The sequence below is a fragment of the Ursus arctos genome, unplaced genomic scaffold (genome assembly GCF_023065955.2).
Source record: "Ursus arctos isolate Adak ecotype North America unplaced genomic scaffold, UrsArc2.0 scaffold_5, whole genome shotgun sequence".
Taxonomy (NCBI): domain Eukaryota; kingdom Metazoa; phylum Chordata; class Mammalia; order Carnivora; family Ursidae; genus Ursus; species Ursus arctos.
This window is the reverse complement of record NW_026623067.1, coordinates 37,033,221-37,048,703: the sequence shown is the minus strand read 5'-3', so window position 1 is coordinate 37,048,703 and position 15,483 is coordinate 37,033,221. Positions and strand designations below refer to the sequence as shown.

General features: G+C 36.8%; 1 protein-coding gene across 1 annotated transcript in view; it reads right to left on the bottom strand.

The window, feature by feature from the left end:
• Nucleotides 1-581: 581 nt before the first annotated feature.
• The window catches only part of UBE2D2 (ubiquitin conjugating enzyme E2 D2), a 57,914-nt gene continuing 43,012 nt past the window's right edge, over nucleotides 582-15,483 (bottom strand). Inside the window, exons 3-7 of the mRNA XM_026508119.4 lie at nucleotides 9,683-9,714; nucleotides 9,527-9,604; nucleotides 9,333-9,438; nucleotides 3,594-3,687; nucleotides 582-1,510 (exon numbers count right to left, since the gene is read on the bottom strand). Of these exons, the coding sequence (XP_026363904.1) occupies nucleotides 1,465-1,510; nucleotides 3,594-3,687; nucleotides 9,333-9,438; nucleotides 9,527-9,604; nucleotides 9,683-9,714 (356 nt within the window). The 3' untranslated portion in view covers nucleotides 582-1,464. The remainder of the gene's footprint in view (nucleotides 1,511-3,593; nucleotides 3,688-9,332; nucleotides 9,439-9,526; nucleotides 9,605-9,682; nucleotides 9,715-15,483) is intronic.

The window sequence follows — 15,483 nt, the reverse complement described above, 5'->3', positions numbered from 1 at the left end:
ACACGAACGATGTTTCTGGCAAACACAGTTGTTTACAAGTTTCAAACTACAATTTACTAGAGTCAAGGGAAGACTTCAAAAAGCCACATACAGTACAATTTAAAATTGGATGAACATCCTGCAATGTCAGTGCAAAGTAATTATGCAGACTCTCCAATACAAGATTGTGCTCATGTTTCCCAGGTTTGGTCAATGTTGCTCTTTTACAATCACAATCACAGAAGCTTAACTTACCGAATAGCAATGCCTTTGTTTTATGTCCTATGTACCAAGGGAATGTCACAAGGTTTTGGTGAAATGCAGCTTAGTTTCATTAATAAAGCAGATTTCTTATTTAGTTTAACAGTCATGTTCCTGGAATACTGCACATGTAAGGTTCATGGAAATGCTTTTAAGCTTACGCCCCTATCTTGTTCAGTAAAATTACTTTCAAGATATCCTTTTGACTATGTAAACTGGAATTGTTTCATGATTTTGAAATGCAACCAGTATAAATGAAAACATTTTAGGGGTGGGGGAAAACCCACCATTAATCTCTGCTAGACAAAGTTCTTAAAATCAAAAAGCCTATTCACACAAAATTATATGTAATGACTGTAGTAATCAGTTTATTACACAGATTAATCATTCTTGAACGTACAAGCTCCAGAGGAGCAATTGGGTCTTTAAATATACACAAGTATTTCCATCAAATGAATTTTCACCCTTACATCCAGATAGACCTAAGCAGTTAAAAACATAAGAAAAATAAGAGCTATTAGCTATGTATTAACTGAGAAACCACATACAAACCAAAGAATGTGGAAGAGAGAAGGGGGCTGAAAGGACAAAGGGTGAAGGGTGGGGAGATGCAAAAGATGTGGGACCAAAGCCCATCACACTTTATATACTAATAGCTCCAATCCATTTAAATGTTGACCAGTTAAACTTAGACCTTAAAATACAGGATGTGGGTAGAGTTTAATCTGGTTGGTCATAACTTTCACCTAAGACGTAGGTCCTTCAGAATAAAATGAATACAGAAACAGCTTCGCGTTCTTCGCCTTGCTTTTCATAACTGTTCTGAGTTTAAAAGTATTCCACTTAAAAACAATCTCCTACAGGTCAGTGGAGCTTTTCTTCCCCATCCAAGCACACACCATACCCACCACCCCTCACCTTGCCGTTATCCAAATTTAAGTCAATAAGGAAAACTTTTAGTCTCACACCTAGGTTACGCCTGGAGAACTGGCTTGTCACACACACACTTCTCTGCTAGGAGGCAATGTTGGTACAGAAGTACAGTATTTCTAGTTTGTTGTTCCAAGTATGTACAACACGCAGCACTGCTGTATCAGGTAAACATGTGCACAGGGGAAGATGAGGCGTGGGCTCATAGAAAGCAGTCAAATGGAAATCAAAAGGACTTTCTCTTTCAGAGTTCCCCTATCTTTATTTGTAGAGGTTATCCAATAATTTCTTTAATTACATCGCATACTTCTGAGTCCATTCCCGAGCTATTCTGTTGTACCTGTACACACAAAGAGAAGCTTGGCTTAACACAGGTGAGGAGTCAGTCAGAAAGCAACAGATTTCATTCATTATCCGATCTGAAACTTGAGAGGAATAACTAGTACTATTCAAGCAAAGCCTTATTTACTTATTTATTTATTTCAGTGAGAGAAGACAGTGAGTGCGAGCATGCGGGGGGAAAAATGGAGGGAAGGACAAGCAGACTCCGCGCTGTGGGAAGAGTCGGATGCGGGCCTCGATCCCACGACCTTGAGATCATGGCCTGAGCCGAAATCAAGAGTGGGAAGCTTGACTGACTAAGCTAGCCAGGTGCCCCTCTTTCTAAATTTCAATAAGCATTTATTCAGTGATGGAGGGAAAAGGCTTTAAAACTTAAAACAGTAGCCTATAAATGCCACTAACAGGATTCTGATTAAATCTTAGCATTTGCTGGTATACCTTTATTCTATATTTGAATGACCTATTTCTAAGAAAGATCTTCAGACATTGATTCATTTATTTGGAGTTCTTAAAACTATATAATTCCACAGTATATGGTTCTTGATCAAATTGACATAATACTCTCCTCTGTATCAATAAAACTAGTTCTGGCAGAACTTAACAATTTGGTTGCTAAATGAATGAGTTTATTACTCAGGAAGAACATTTTAGTAGTAAAATAAGCAGGGCAAAAGATTCTATAATTCTTTGAAAAGGGATGCAGGAAAGCTCACTGAACATTACCATTATAATGACTTGGGAAATTCCTTTTGGGAGGCATCCATGCCCACCTATTGGACGAAATGGTTCTCTCATCAAAAAATTTGTGTGGGACATCTGGCTGGCTCAGTTGGCACAGCATGCAACTCTTAATCTCAGGGCTGTGAGTTCAAGCCCCATGATGGGTGTAGAGATTACTTTAAAAAATTTTTTTAGGAATGCCTGGGTGGCTCAGTCTGTTAAGTGTCTGCCTTCGGCTCAGGTCATGATCCTGGAGTCCCAGGATCTAGGCCCACATCACACTTCCTGCTCAGCAGAGAGTCTGCTTCTCCCCACCTCTCACCCCACTCCTGCTCTCTCTCTCACTTTCTCTCTCAAATAGATAAAATCTTTAAAAAAATTAAGTAAAAAAATTTTTTTAAATCTTAAAAAAAATTTATTTGTGAATGTATACACAAACAGAAAAAAGCATGATCTAATTTTATTCTGAATGCAGCCAGAGATACATGACTATAGATACTATTCAGAGCTAAACACAGACAAAACTAAACTAAGAACCAATTGCTGTTACAATCCTCCATTCTTGGTGTAGTTCCATTTAAAAATATACTATCTAGGGGTGCCTGGCTGGCTCAGCTGGAAGAGCATGTGACTCTTGATCTCGAGGTTGTGAGTTCAAGCCCTATGTTGGGTATAGTGATTACTTAAATAAATAAAAACTTTAAAAAAGTAAAAAGAATAAAAAATAAAAATATACTATCTATAAGCCTCTCTAATCTAACAGAATTCAAATTATTCTTAATCCTTTACATTTTAACTTCAGAAAATTATCCACTCTCTCCCATCTATTTCCTCCTATAGTCTTAATGAATAATACACAAAATTAAAAAATTAGAACACTTTCAGTTACTTTTTCGATATCCTGACCACTCTTCAATAATTATACTACAATTCTAAAATATGTAAATTCTACATTAAGTTTTGTTTTTAAAGGAAATTTGGGGCTTTCATGTCTTGTTGCATTCTTTTTAGATTATGCCAAATGGCAGAAAATCAATTCCCACTAATTTACGAATACCTACCAAAGACAGATGGGCTCCTGATGCAAAATACTTTAATGTCAAAAGCCACGCAGAAGACATAAGGCTCTTAGAAAATACGCTATATAGTTTTTCTTGACAGTGGGAGTCATTTGAAACAATCAGAAATAAGATCAGCACCCTCAACTTACAATGATATCCGATGCAAATACTCTTCTTTCTGTCACCAGGTGAGTATATTAGAACTTCATTTTAAATATCTGACCCATACTCAGCCCTGAGTTAAGATCTGGGACACAAACATCTGCATCCCACCATAGGTACTTTTCTGGCCATACTTACTTTTCTCTATCTGTTTTGTAGATCCGAGCAATCTCAGGCACTAAAGGATCATCTGGATTGGGATCACACAACAGAGAACAGATGGACAAGAGTACTATAATGGGGGGAAAAAAAGGTATAAATTAGTAGACGATAAAAGCAAAGGGTTGAAAGAAACACGAGATATCAATCCATAAGAAAATTCTAAGAACCTATATTGTAGTGCCTAGATTTATGAACTCTACCTAACTTGATAGTTACAATAATCAATAAAAATTCATGTAAGATTGTTCTTGAACCCCTAAGGATGCTGGCCCAGGCTGATGAAGTGACTTGCACAATGTCCCTGGTTAGTGAGTAGAGTGGAATTAGAATTCAGGTCTTTCAAATCCTATACCAACAATACTTTTCATAGGCCATAAAATTCTATTTTTAGAAACCCATGTTCAGAGATTAATGGTTCTCAAATTTCCAAAGACAACCACACTACTGAATGCTCTTAGAACCATGAAATTGAACAATCACTGTTTTCTCAATGACAGGTATTACATTCAGATGCAATAGATTTATTTCATTTTTAGTTGAAAACAATTTAGTCTAAGAACATAAAGGCCAGTATTTGCACCCAAATGGGGCTGGCCACACTTACTACGTAGGATACAACATACCAAGGTCTCAAATTCTTTTCAGTGACACTTCAGAATCTCAACTAAGCCACTTCCTCAGTGACAACCTCGAACATAGCAGACAAATCTCAACAGTACAATTGCCTCTGTTCAAATTTGTTATAAACTTATGTATTCCTTATTGAATGCAAAGAGGAGGCCAAGGCCACTAATTACATTAAATCCAGGGGCCTCTGACATACTGAAATAAATTCCAATTCTTCTATTCTGATGCAACACAACTTGGCTGTCTTATTTCTCTCTAATATTCTGCAGCAGGAGGCAATGATTCTGGGCCCACTTTACTCCCAAAACATCAAATTCACCAGGAAAATAATTTATTAATTTTCCTATCAAACCTATTCTATAGAGATCAAGGGCTTCTGAGAGGTGAAGAAAAAGTTCTCTTGCCCTTAATCATTCAGTTTGTTAACAAAAAAGCTATTTCCTTGCCTTAAGAGTATATGGAAAATAAAAAACATCAGGGAAGATGTTTTCTGACTCTTCATTCCCAAAATATCTTCTCTTCCTATTGTCAGGTGTATCACCTGATGCCCTCTTCAAGCACAGAACATTCTAATAGCAATAAGGAAAGATTTCATGTATTTCCTGGAAATGACAACAGGAAGTTACAGATTTTTGAATGTTCATGAAATTGACTATAGAAAGAAACTTGTACAGCCCATCAAACTGGCAAGAGTTCAACTGAATCTTCACCTAAAATTGGACATGCTACTAAATTAGCATTTGTTACAAATTCCCTTATTAACTACTCCAATTATTCCAATAAGTCAACCTTAAATTTTTTTTTTTTTTAAAGAGGTAACTTTTCTAACTTTCTTCCCAGGAAAGAAAGTAGGGTGGTGGTTATCTGGACCTGTTAAAGGATTCTTACTGTACTACTCAGGGAACTTTAATTCATAAAAATCTGATTTTGTTTTATCAAGTACTATATCTTCTTTCTGTATAAAGAGAATTACTACTATTTCTATAACCTGCAGAGACTCTTCATTGAAGTGACTAAATTTTTACCTACACATACATTTTTCATCAGTATATGCTCATTTTCATTAGTGTCATAACGCACTGTCACTTCCAATTCTAAAAACATATAATCAAGTGCCTTTATGGCACACTTAACTGCTTCCTTTAAGCTTTCTGTATATTTAGATCCCTAACATATACACTCAAATAGGAAAGAATTTCAGGTCAAAGCTATTGCCTCCAAAAAAGGAATAATTATTATCACATACAGGATTCAGGCCTTTCACAGAACTGCTTGCCCACACATTCAATTTACAAAAGGGAGTCATTAAAACATTAAACTTAGGTACACTGATATAATCAAATTCAACAAAATGGAACTGCAATTATTTTTAAAGATAGCTATCCAGATAGAGAGGACATAAGTCAGATAAACTAAGAGCCCTTATGATTTAGAGTAACTGAAAAATCAACACTAGGCACACAAGGGGGAAGGGAAAAAGTTACGGTAACAATTTCAGCTACTAGACCTTCTCACTCCACACACACACACACACACACACACACACTCACTCTCTCTCTCTCTCTCTCTCTCTCTCTCTCTCCACCTCTCTTGGTCCCTTACTAGATTTCTATCTTCACTGCTACTTGGTGAAGGAAGAACCACCAGGCCGGTAAATCATAAGAACAACACTTTCACAAGCAGCCCTTGAATTATAAGAGGGCCTACATAAGAAAAGGACCCACTTATCTAGAAAACTGTTTCAGCTACAACATTTTTAAAAGATTTTATTTTTTATTTTTTTATTTTTTAAAGATTTTATTTATTTATTTGAGAGACAGTATTTATCTGAGAGAGAGTGTGAGGGGGGAGGGTCAGAAGGAGAAGCGGACTCCCTGCTGAGCAGGGAGCCCAATGCAGGACTCAATCCCCAGTCTCCAGGATCATGACCATGAGTTGAAGGCAGTTGCTTAACCAGCTGAACCACCACCCAGGTCCCTAAAGATTTTACTTTTGAACATTTCTATACCCAACATGGGGATCCAACTCACAACCTCAAGATTAAGAGTCGCATGCTCTACCGACTGCGTCAGTCAGGGGCCCCTCAGCCACGACTTTTAAAAATGTGTTCCTCTAGTTTTTTGTTTATATTTTTGCCTAGGATCCCATAAATTTTAATTTAATGCCCCCAGAATATTTTGTTTCCTTTAAAAACTTTGTCAGAGCACACAAGTCTGATCACATTTATAACATGAAAGTTAACATGACAAATATCCAACACTTTTTACAACAGAGCCTTTACCTTGGTTATTTCAATGTTTACAAGAAACCAATTAACTGTGCATTTTGTTTTTTTAGAACTTTACAATAATGATGAATTACTTAGAATCATCATCCCTATTTTACAGATGAACAAAGTGAGGAATAGAGAAGGTAATTTGCCTCAAGTCTCATCCAGTAAGAGGTAGAGTTGAGATGCAAATATAGGCATTTGGATCCAGAATCTACGTTGTTTTTTTTTTTAATAGATTTTATTTATTTGAGAGAGAAAGAGAGAGAGAACAGAGGGAGAGTGAGAGTGAGAAGCAGACTCCCCCCCTCCCCCAAGCAGAGAGCCCGATGCAGGGCTCGATCCCAGGACCCTGAGATCATGACCCAAGCTGAAGGCAGATGCTTAACCAACTGAGCCACCCAGGCACCCCCAGAATCTATGTTCTTTACCACGGAACTATGTCGCCTCTTGTCTAAAGCTATACATTAAAGAAAAGATAAAATACAACTTAGGATAAAAAAGAATTTTCATACAGCAAATTTCACCACCCAAATCATTTCTTTCTAGCTACGTAACATACTTTTCTATATAATTCAATCTACAATGTATACAAATTAAGCTTTCTGCTTTTTTCAAACATAGTATTTTCCCATTTTTCACAATATTTGCAATGATCAATACTCTTTTAAAAGTGTGTCCTAGAATTGATTTATTTCTTCCCCTACTGTTGGACCTGTAATTTCTAATTTTCAGAAATAAATAACACTGTCACAAATGTATTTCCACACAAAACTTTTTTTTTTAAAGATTTTATTTATTTGAGAGAGAGAGAGAGCGAGAGCGCGCACAAGCAGGGGGGAGGGGGAGAAGGAGAGGGAGAAGCAGACTCCCCAGTGAGCAGGGAGCCCAATGCAGGCGAGACACAAAACTTTTTTTTAGCATTTGAGGCTGTCTTCTTAGTACAAATGAATGAAACTAGAATCACTGGATCAAAGGGAAGTAATAATTAAATCTCTTATCTTTAAGTACATACTGACAGACTGGGCTATACAAATCTATACTTCTATCTGTAGTATGTAAGCACCCATTTCAATGTACTTCACCAGCACTTGGTTTTCTTTTTACAAGATCTTTGTTATTTAAAAAGGTGAAAAATGGGAACTTAATTTTCATTTATCTGATTATTTTGCTCCTTTCTGTCCATTCATTTGTTGGGATCTTTTTCTATTACTGATTTTTATATATGTTCTTCCTATTTTAAACATATTAGCCCATTATCTCATTTGGAGCCTACTTCTTGCATTTGTATTTTCACAACTTTTAACCCACTTGTGATTTCATCTGGATATGATGTTGAGGAGCTGTACAATTTCAAATCAGCATATAAGAAAATGTTTCTTAACTACTGAGTTCACGCACATAAAAAAATCCCCAACCTACTCATGTAATTAGGCTTGATTTAGAACTAGTGGATATATATATATATATATATATATATCATACATATAATATATATTTATATAATGTGTATATATATATTATATATAAGATATATATATTTTATATATAATATATATATATATCTTTTAAAGATTTTATTTATTTATTTGACAGAGAGAGACAGCCAGCAAGAGAGGAGGGAACACAAGCAGGGGGAGTGGGAGAGGAAGATTCAGGCTTCCCAGCGGAGGAGCCTGATGTGGGGCTCGATCCCAGGACTCTGGGATCACGCCCTGAGCCCAAGGCAGATGCTTAATGACTGAGCCACCCAGGTGCCCCTAGAACTAGTGGATATTTCATCATAAAATTAGTAGCTTATTTTAATACACATTTTCAAACACATAGGACTATATACCACAAAAATTAAGATGATCAAATAAAAATTTTTTTATTAAACTGGTCATCTTAGAGAGTGAATCTGTTTCTGATAGAAACCTCAAGACAAGAGATGTCTCAGTCAGTTAAGCATCTGCCTTCAGCTCAGGTCATGAGCCCAGGGTCCTGGAACGGAGTCCCACATCAGGCTCCTTGCTCAGCAGAAAGCCTGCTTCTCCCTCTGCCTGCTGCTCCCCCTGCTTGTACTCTCTCTCTCTCTAACAAATAAAATCTTAAAAAAAAAAAAAAAAAAGCAAGCAAGCAAGCTCGAGACAAGAGGGGGCAAGACCTTACAGAGTCTGAATGTGAATTTACTTACACCTTATTCTTCAAGAACCTAAAGTCTGTATCTATACCACAAGCATTCCTCTAAAAGGGCTATTATTTCTTCTTCTGGAACAGTTATCTATCCTTACCACTCATGGATCTCAAGGTTGGAAGAGGCATTAATTTCTTCTACTTTAACTTTGTTCTAGAAGAAATTCATACCAAACGGCCATTTTCCAACCTGTGCCTGAACAACATAATGGACAGAGCTGTCAAGACACCAGAGAACACCTATGCCTGAAAATCCAACTCTCTCCAGTGGTCTCAAGGTCTACTCAAAAATAACAGGGACCACTATCTCCTCTTAAGAAGAATATGAATAATCATTTCAAAAAACAAGTAACTTTTAAAAGACAAAAAACAGGGACACCTGGGTGGCTCAATCAATTGAGCGTCCGAATGCTGATTTCAGCGCAGGCCATGATTTCAGGGTCATGAGATTAAGTCCTGTGTCGGACTCCATGCTCGTTGCAGAATCTGCTTGAGATTGTCTCTCTGCCTCTCTCCCTCTGCCCATTCCCCTGATCGCACACACACTCTTTCTAATAAGTAAATCTTTAAAAATAAGTAAGTAAAAAATAAAAGACAAAAAACCCTGCTGCTTTATCTTAATATCAGATACTCATGTCCATTACCTTTTGAAATAGTTAGTGCTGGAGACCACTGTGACCGGAGAATATCAAGACAAATGCTGCCATTACTGTTAATATTTGGATGATAAATTCTTGTTGTAAATGCAACCTATAGAAAAAAGGAAAACTTTTCGTAAATTGGTTTATTAATATCACAGAAAGCACATAAAAATAAAACAATGCCATATCCCAATTACCTTAGGTGGCTTGAAGGGGTAATCTGTTGGGAAATGAATTGTCAAGAAAAATACTCCACCCTGATAGGGACTGTCATTCTGTTGATAACAAGAAGAGCGGGATTAAAATGAATGAATTATATAAATATTTATTCTGAAATCAATGTGAATACTTACTGGCCCCATTATTGTAGCTTGCCAATGGAACACTGAAAAAGAACAAAAAATCACCATGAAGCAATATCTCCAATGTACCTACACCATAATGACATTCCCTGTCTAACTCCCCAGTTCATTTATAAGCAATATGCTAAGTCCTGGGCAAAATGAAGAATCTAAATCAAGTTTGAGTCTGAAGAAAAAAAAGAAAATGACTAGTATGGTCTAGAACACTGAGAAGGTACTCAGTGAGAAAGTATTTGGGGCTAAAACACCTAGAAAATTTGTATCAGGGAGACAAAATTCTTGACAAGCCCCAAGGTTTCACTTTTTTTTTTTTTTTTAAAGATTTTATTTATTTATTTGACAGAGAGAGAGACAGCCAGCGAGAGAGGGAACACAAGCAGGGGGAGTGGGAGAGGAAGAAGCAGGCTCCCAGTGGAGGGGCCCAATGCGGGGCTCAATCCCAGGACCCCAGGATCACTCCCTGAGCCGAAGGCAGACACTTAACAACTGAGCCACCCAGGCGCCCCCCAAGGTTTCACTTTTAAACAGGCATTTCTTACCTATAAGTGTAAAAAAGAACCAAAAGATTCAACACTTTAACTTGTTATGTCATTTCCCCAACACATTAAAATATAATATACTCCTTTTATAATACTGGTATAGAGCAGGACTGTAAAGTCAAAGTTAGGTAATATTCAAATTAGGAAAGACTAGTTTTTACAGAAAGAACAAATTTCTGAGAACACTCATGTATAAGTCTTTAGAATTACTAGTCCCTCACTAACAGATGAAAGAGCAATAATTATGTCTCTTTTTAAAATGACTTATAATCTGTAACACCAACAAAGCAGAGAAAGACAAAATAAACTAAAATCACCTTGATATAGAATTTAATTAACAAAAGCATTTGAAGACCTACCATTAAAATCCTAATTGAGTATTCTGCTACACAGGTCAAATATAAGAATACCTACTGGAATCACTGACTTAGGTCTCCCTCTGGAGCTCTCCTACACTCCTAGATCTCCTTGTGGAAGTATAAAAAAGAAGGGAAGAAGGTAGTGGGAGAATATCTAATCCTGACTCAAATTCTAATGGTTTGGTAAACAGTTCAAGAATCACTACAGATTATGGGGCGCCTGGGTGGCTCAGGTGGCTAAGCATCTGCCTTTAGCTCAGGTCATGATTTCAGGGTCCTGGGATTGAGCCCCACGTCATGCTCTCTGCTCAGCAGGGAGTTTACTTCTCCCTCTCCCTCTGCTGCTCTCCCTGCTCATGCTCTCTCGTTCATGCTCTCTCAAATAAATAAATAAAATCTTTTAAATTAAAAAAAAAAAAAAAACTCTCCAGAAATAGTTACTGGGCAAAATATGTGGCCATAAGCATAAAATATTGTTGTATTTTATATGAACATCTATATTTAAAAAACCTTTAAGGATCAATCTTAGCAGCTGTTAAAAATAAAAACTCATGGTAATGAATTACAAAGTTTTGACAGTTTCAAAATCAGCAAAAACAAACAAACGACTCCCACTACCATCCTGGTTTGATGATGAAAACCAAATTATAGAAACTAAAAGCTACAACCTCTTTTGAGAGTTTAAATGTGAAGTTCACAGCTCAATGATTACCCTTTAGGATACTCAAAGATGAAGCTTTAAGGCTAAAAGAGAACAAGAATATTTGTTATAGTTTGAGACTGAATCTCAAGAGAACTACATTTGAATTCAAGTACAGATCTCCACAGAGTCAGATTCACCAAGATTTCAAAACAAAAGAAAATGAAACAGATTTTATGACCAATAAATCTTTGGCTTACTTTTCCTGTCAGGGCCTATCTTCCTCCTGCTTATCAGATCTTCACAGAAAAATGGGAAAAAATGTAATGGTACAATAAAATGTGTATATTTTAAAAATAAAGCACTGTATTATTATTATTATTATTTTTAAAGATTTTATTTATTTATTTGACAGAGAGAGACAGCCAGTGAGAGAGGGAACACAAGCAGGGGGAGTGGGAGAGGAAGAAGCAGGCTCCCAGAGGAGAAGCCTGATGTGGGGTTCGATCCCAGAACGCTGGGATCATGCCCTGAGCCGAAGGCAGATGCTTAACAACTGCGCCACCCAGGCGCCCCTAAAGCACTGTATTATTAAATTCATTGTTAAATATATATTATCTTCTTTCTTTATTTTTAAGGTAATCTCTATGCCCAATGGGGGGCTCGAACTCACAACCCTGAGATCAAGAGTTGCATACTCTACCATGTGAGCCAGCCAGGTGCCCCTGTATCATTTTAAGTATAAAATAAGGACTACCTTGTTACACTAAATATCAATAATGTGGTGCTGAAGGATTTGAGAGCTAGTAGAGTCGAAAGGAGCTCAAAAAGTTTCGTTGTGACCAAGAGTTTCTCTTTTCTGAAGATTAAATTCTGCTTCCTTGTAACATTTAGCTATCCAATTACACTTCGTTTTATCCTTAGACAATTCATCAGGAAGACTTGATCAAGACTTTTTGACAGTAATTTATCTCAACTGTTCTCAAATACTCCCTAAAGTTTTCAGTATTGTATCAGCAAAGACTATTTAGATGACCAAGTGTAAGGCAGTTATTCTGTTCCTAAAGAGATTTTCCTTTTTCTCTTAGAAGGTAGGTAGGTACTGTTGACAGTTTAGTAGTAGGTGAGTCAAGACACTTGAATAGGAAGGCTAGGAGTGAAAGGACAGTTATTTTTTAAACAGCTGTAGAGAGATAATCCATATACCATATAATTCACCCACTGAAAGTGTACAATTCAGTGGTGTTCAGGACATTCAGAGTTGGGCAACCATCACAATTAATTTTAGAAATTTTCATCACCCCCGAAGGAAATCCCACATCCATATGCAGTTATTCCACATTACCCCCAAATCTCTAGTTCTTTGCAACCATTATCTATTTTCTGTCTCTATGAATTTATTCCGGGTATTTCATATAAATGGAACCATACAATATGTGGCCTTTTATATCTGGCTTCTCTCACTGGGCATGTTTTTAAGGCTCATCAATGCTGTAGTATATATCAGTACTCCCCTTTCTATTGACATATAATATTCCACTGTACGGACATACATTCTATTTATCCCTTCATCAGATGGTGGGCATTTGGATTATTTCCACATTTTGGTTATTACAGACGCTGCTTCTATGAACATTAATGCACAAGTTTTTGCATGGACATGTCTTCATTTTCTTGGATATATACCTACGAATGAACTCACTGGTTCATGATAACTATGTTTAACTTTTTGAGAAACCACCAGTTTTCTGAACTGGTTGTACCATTTCACATTACTATCAGCAATGTATGAAGGTTCCAATTTCTCCACAACCTCATCAATACTTATTATCTGACTTTTTCATTCTAGCCATTCTAGAAGGCATAAAGTGTTATTTCATTACGGATGTGATTTGCATTTCCTTGATGACTAATGATACTGAGCATCTCTTCCATGTGCTTATTGGCCAATTGCACATCCTCTTTAGCAGATCCTTTGCTTATTAAAAATAATGGGTTATTTATCTTTATATTGTTGAGTTACAAAGGTTTTTTTGTTTTGTTTTGAAGATTTTGTTTATTTACTTGACAGAGAGGCAGTGAGAAAGGAAACACAAGCAGGGGGAGTGGGAGAGGGAGAAGCAGGCTTCCTGCTGAGCAGGGAGCCTGATGAAGGGTTTGATCCCAGGATCCTGGGATCATGACCTGAGCCGAAGGCAGACGCTCAATGACTGAGCCATCCAGGTGCCCACAAAGTCTTTTTAAATGTATTTTGAATAAATTTCCTTATCAGAGAGATGACTTGCACAAATTTTCTCTCAGCCTGTTGTCTCTTCACTTTCTTGATGGTATCATTTGTAGCACGTAAATTAGCCTTCATTAAAATGTAAAATTAAAATAAATAAATAAATAAATTTACCTGTTTTTTCTTTTAATTGCTTATGCTTTTGGGGAGTTTTATTTAACTCCCAAGGATAATAACTTCTCTATCTGAGAAAGAACTGTGATAATACCAACTATGTGAAGCAAAGGCAAATTATTCAGAATGCTGAAGAGAACTTCAAAAATGAATTTTATGCTCCAGACTTCAAACACTTTTTAATGAAATATCAGTCACTCTCAACTCTGAGGAATTTACCAGAAATAAAACCACTTTTTCAACTAAAAGACCACAATGATGCAGGTGGACTGTATGATACCATACACGACAAAACTAAAATCAGAAAACTTGAGAATGAGGGGATGCCTGGGTGACTCAGTTGGTTAAGTGTCTGCCTTCAGCTCAGGTCATGATCTCAGGGTCCTGGGATGGAGCACTGCATCGGGCTCTCTGCCCAGTGGTGAGTCTATTTCTCCCTCTCCCTCTGCCATTACTGCTCCTGTGTTCGTGTTCTCTCTCTCTGTCAAATGAATAAATAAAATCTTTATTTTTAAAATTTTTAAAAAAGATTTTATTTATTTATTTGACAGAGAGAGAGAGAGGGAGAGAGAGAGCGCACAAGCAGGGGGAGCAGGAGAGGGAGAAGCAGGCTCCCCACTGAGCAGGGAGCCTGACGCAGGGTTCGATCCAAGCACCCTGGCATCACGACCCGAGCGGAAGGCAGATGCTTAACTGACTTAGCCACCCAGGTGCCCCAAATAAAATCTTAAAAAAAAAAAAAAAAAAGAAAAAAGAAAACTTGAGAATGAGTCTACTTTGGAAACCACCATGAGCCTCTCTCAACTAGATTCTTCTCTAAAATACTTTACAACTTCTACTCCACTCAACTAAAAGAACTATTATGAGGCTTAAATGAGATAATGCGTGTTTAATTACTTGGCCCATCCTATTTGGTATCAAACACTATAGTTACTCATACTGGACAAATGTGGATAATGTAAATGGGACTTTTTCATCACTTGTACTTAGCTTTATAATTTATACTATCTACCTGTTTTATCTGTAAAGCAGTTCCTGTCAAAGGGCCTTGCTTTAATTCTTTAAAAAATTTTTTTTTAATTTAAATTCAATTTAGTTAACATACAGTGTGTTATTAGTTTCAGGGGTAGAACTTAGTGATTCATCAGTTGCATATAACACCCAGTGCTCATTACATCAAGTGCCCTCCTTAATGCCCATCATCCAGTTACCCCATTCTTCCCCCTCCTCGCCCAATGACCTCCTCTCCAGCAACTCTCAGTTTGTTTCCTCTTATGGTTTGCCTTGTTCTCTGTTTTTAATCTTATTTTTCCTTCCTTTCCCCTTGCTTTGATTCTTAAGTTTAGCAAACCAAAACCAACATTCTTAAGCAAAATCAGGAAAAAATGGTAAACACAAGCTAATATAACCTCTTATTTATTGTCTTAATGTAAATACTTCTCTCACAAAATTGTTTCCAAGTATGTTTTTTTCCTATTTGCTAAATATTACTTTTTTCTGTGAATTAGTTGTGTGTCATAAAGTACAGTCTGGTTCAAATATCCTCCTTTTAAAAGAGGCTAGGATGGTATAAGGGGGAAAAACTGTTGAGACAAAGTGAAACAAAAGGAAAATTATTATCCAACATGTGTGCTAAGTCCTAATAAATTATTTTATATAGGATTAAGCAGATAAACTGGACATTAGAAATAAACAAAGTACCTGTCTTCACAAGCATGAACCAGTGGAAGGACAAACACCACACACACACACACACACACACACCCCCACTATCCCCTATCATCCTAAGTATTATTTTACTTAAAGAACAACAGCTAAAGTAAAACTTCAGGGGCGCCTGGGTGGCTCAGTCTTTG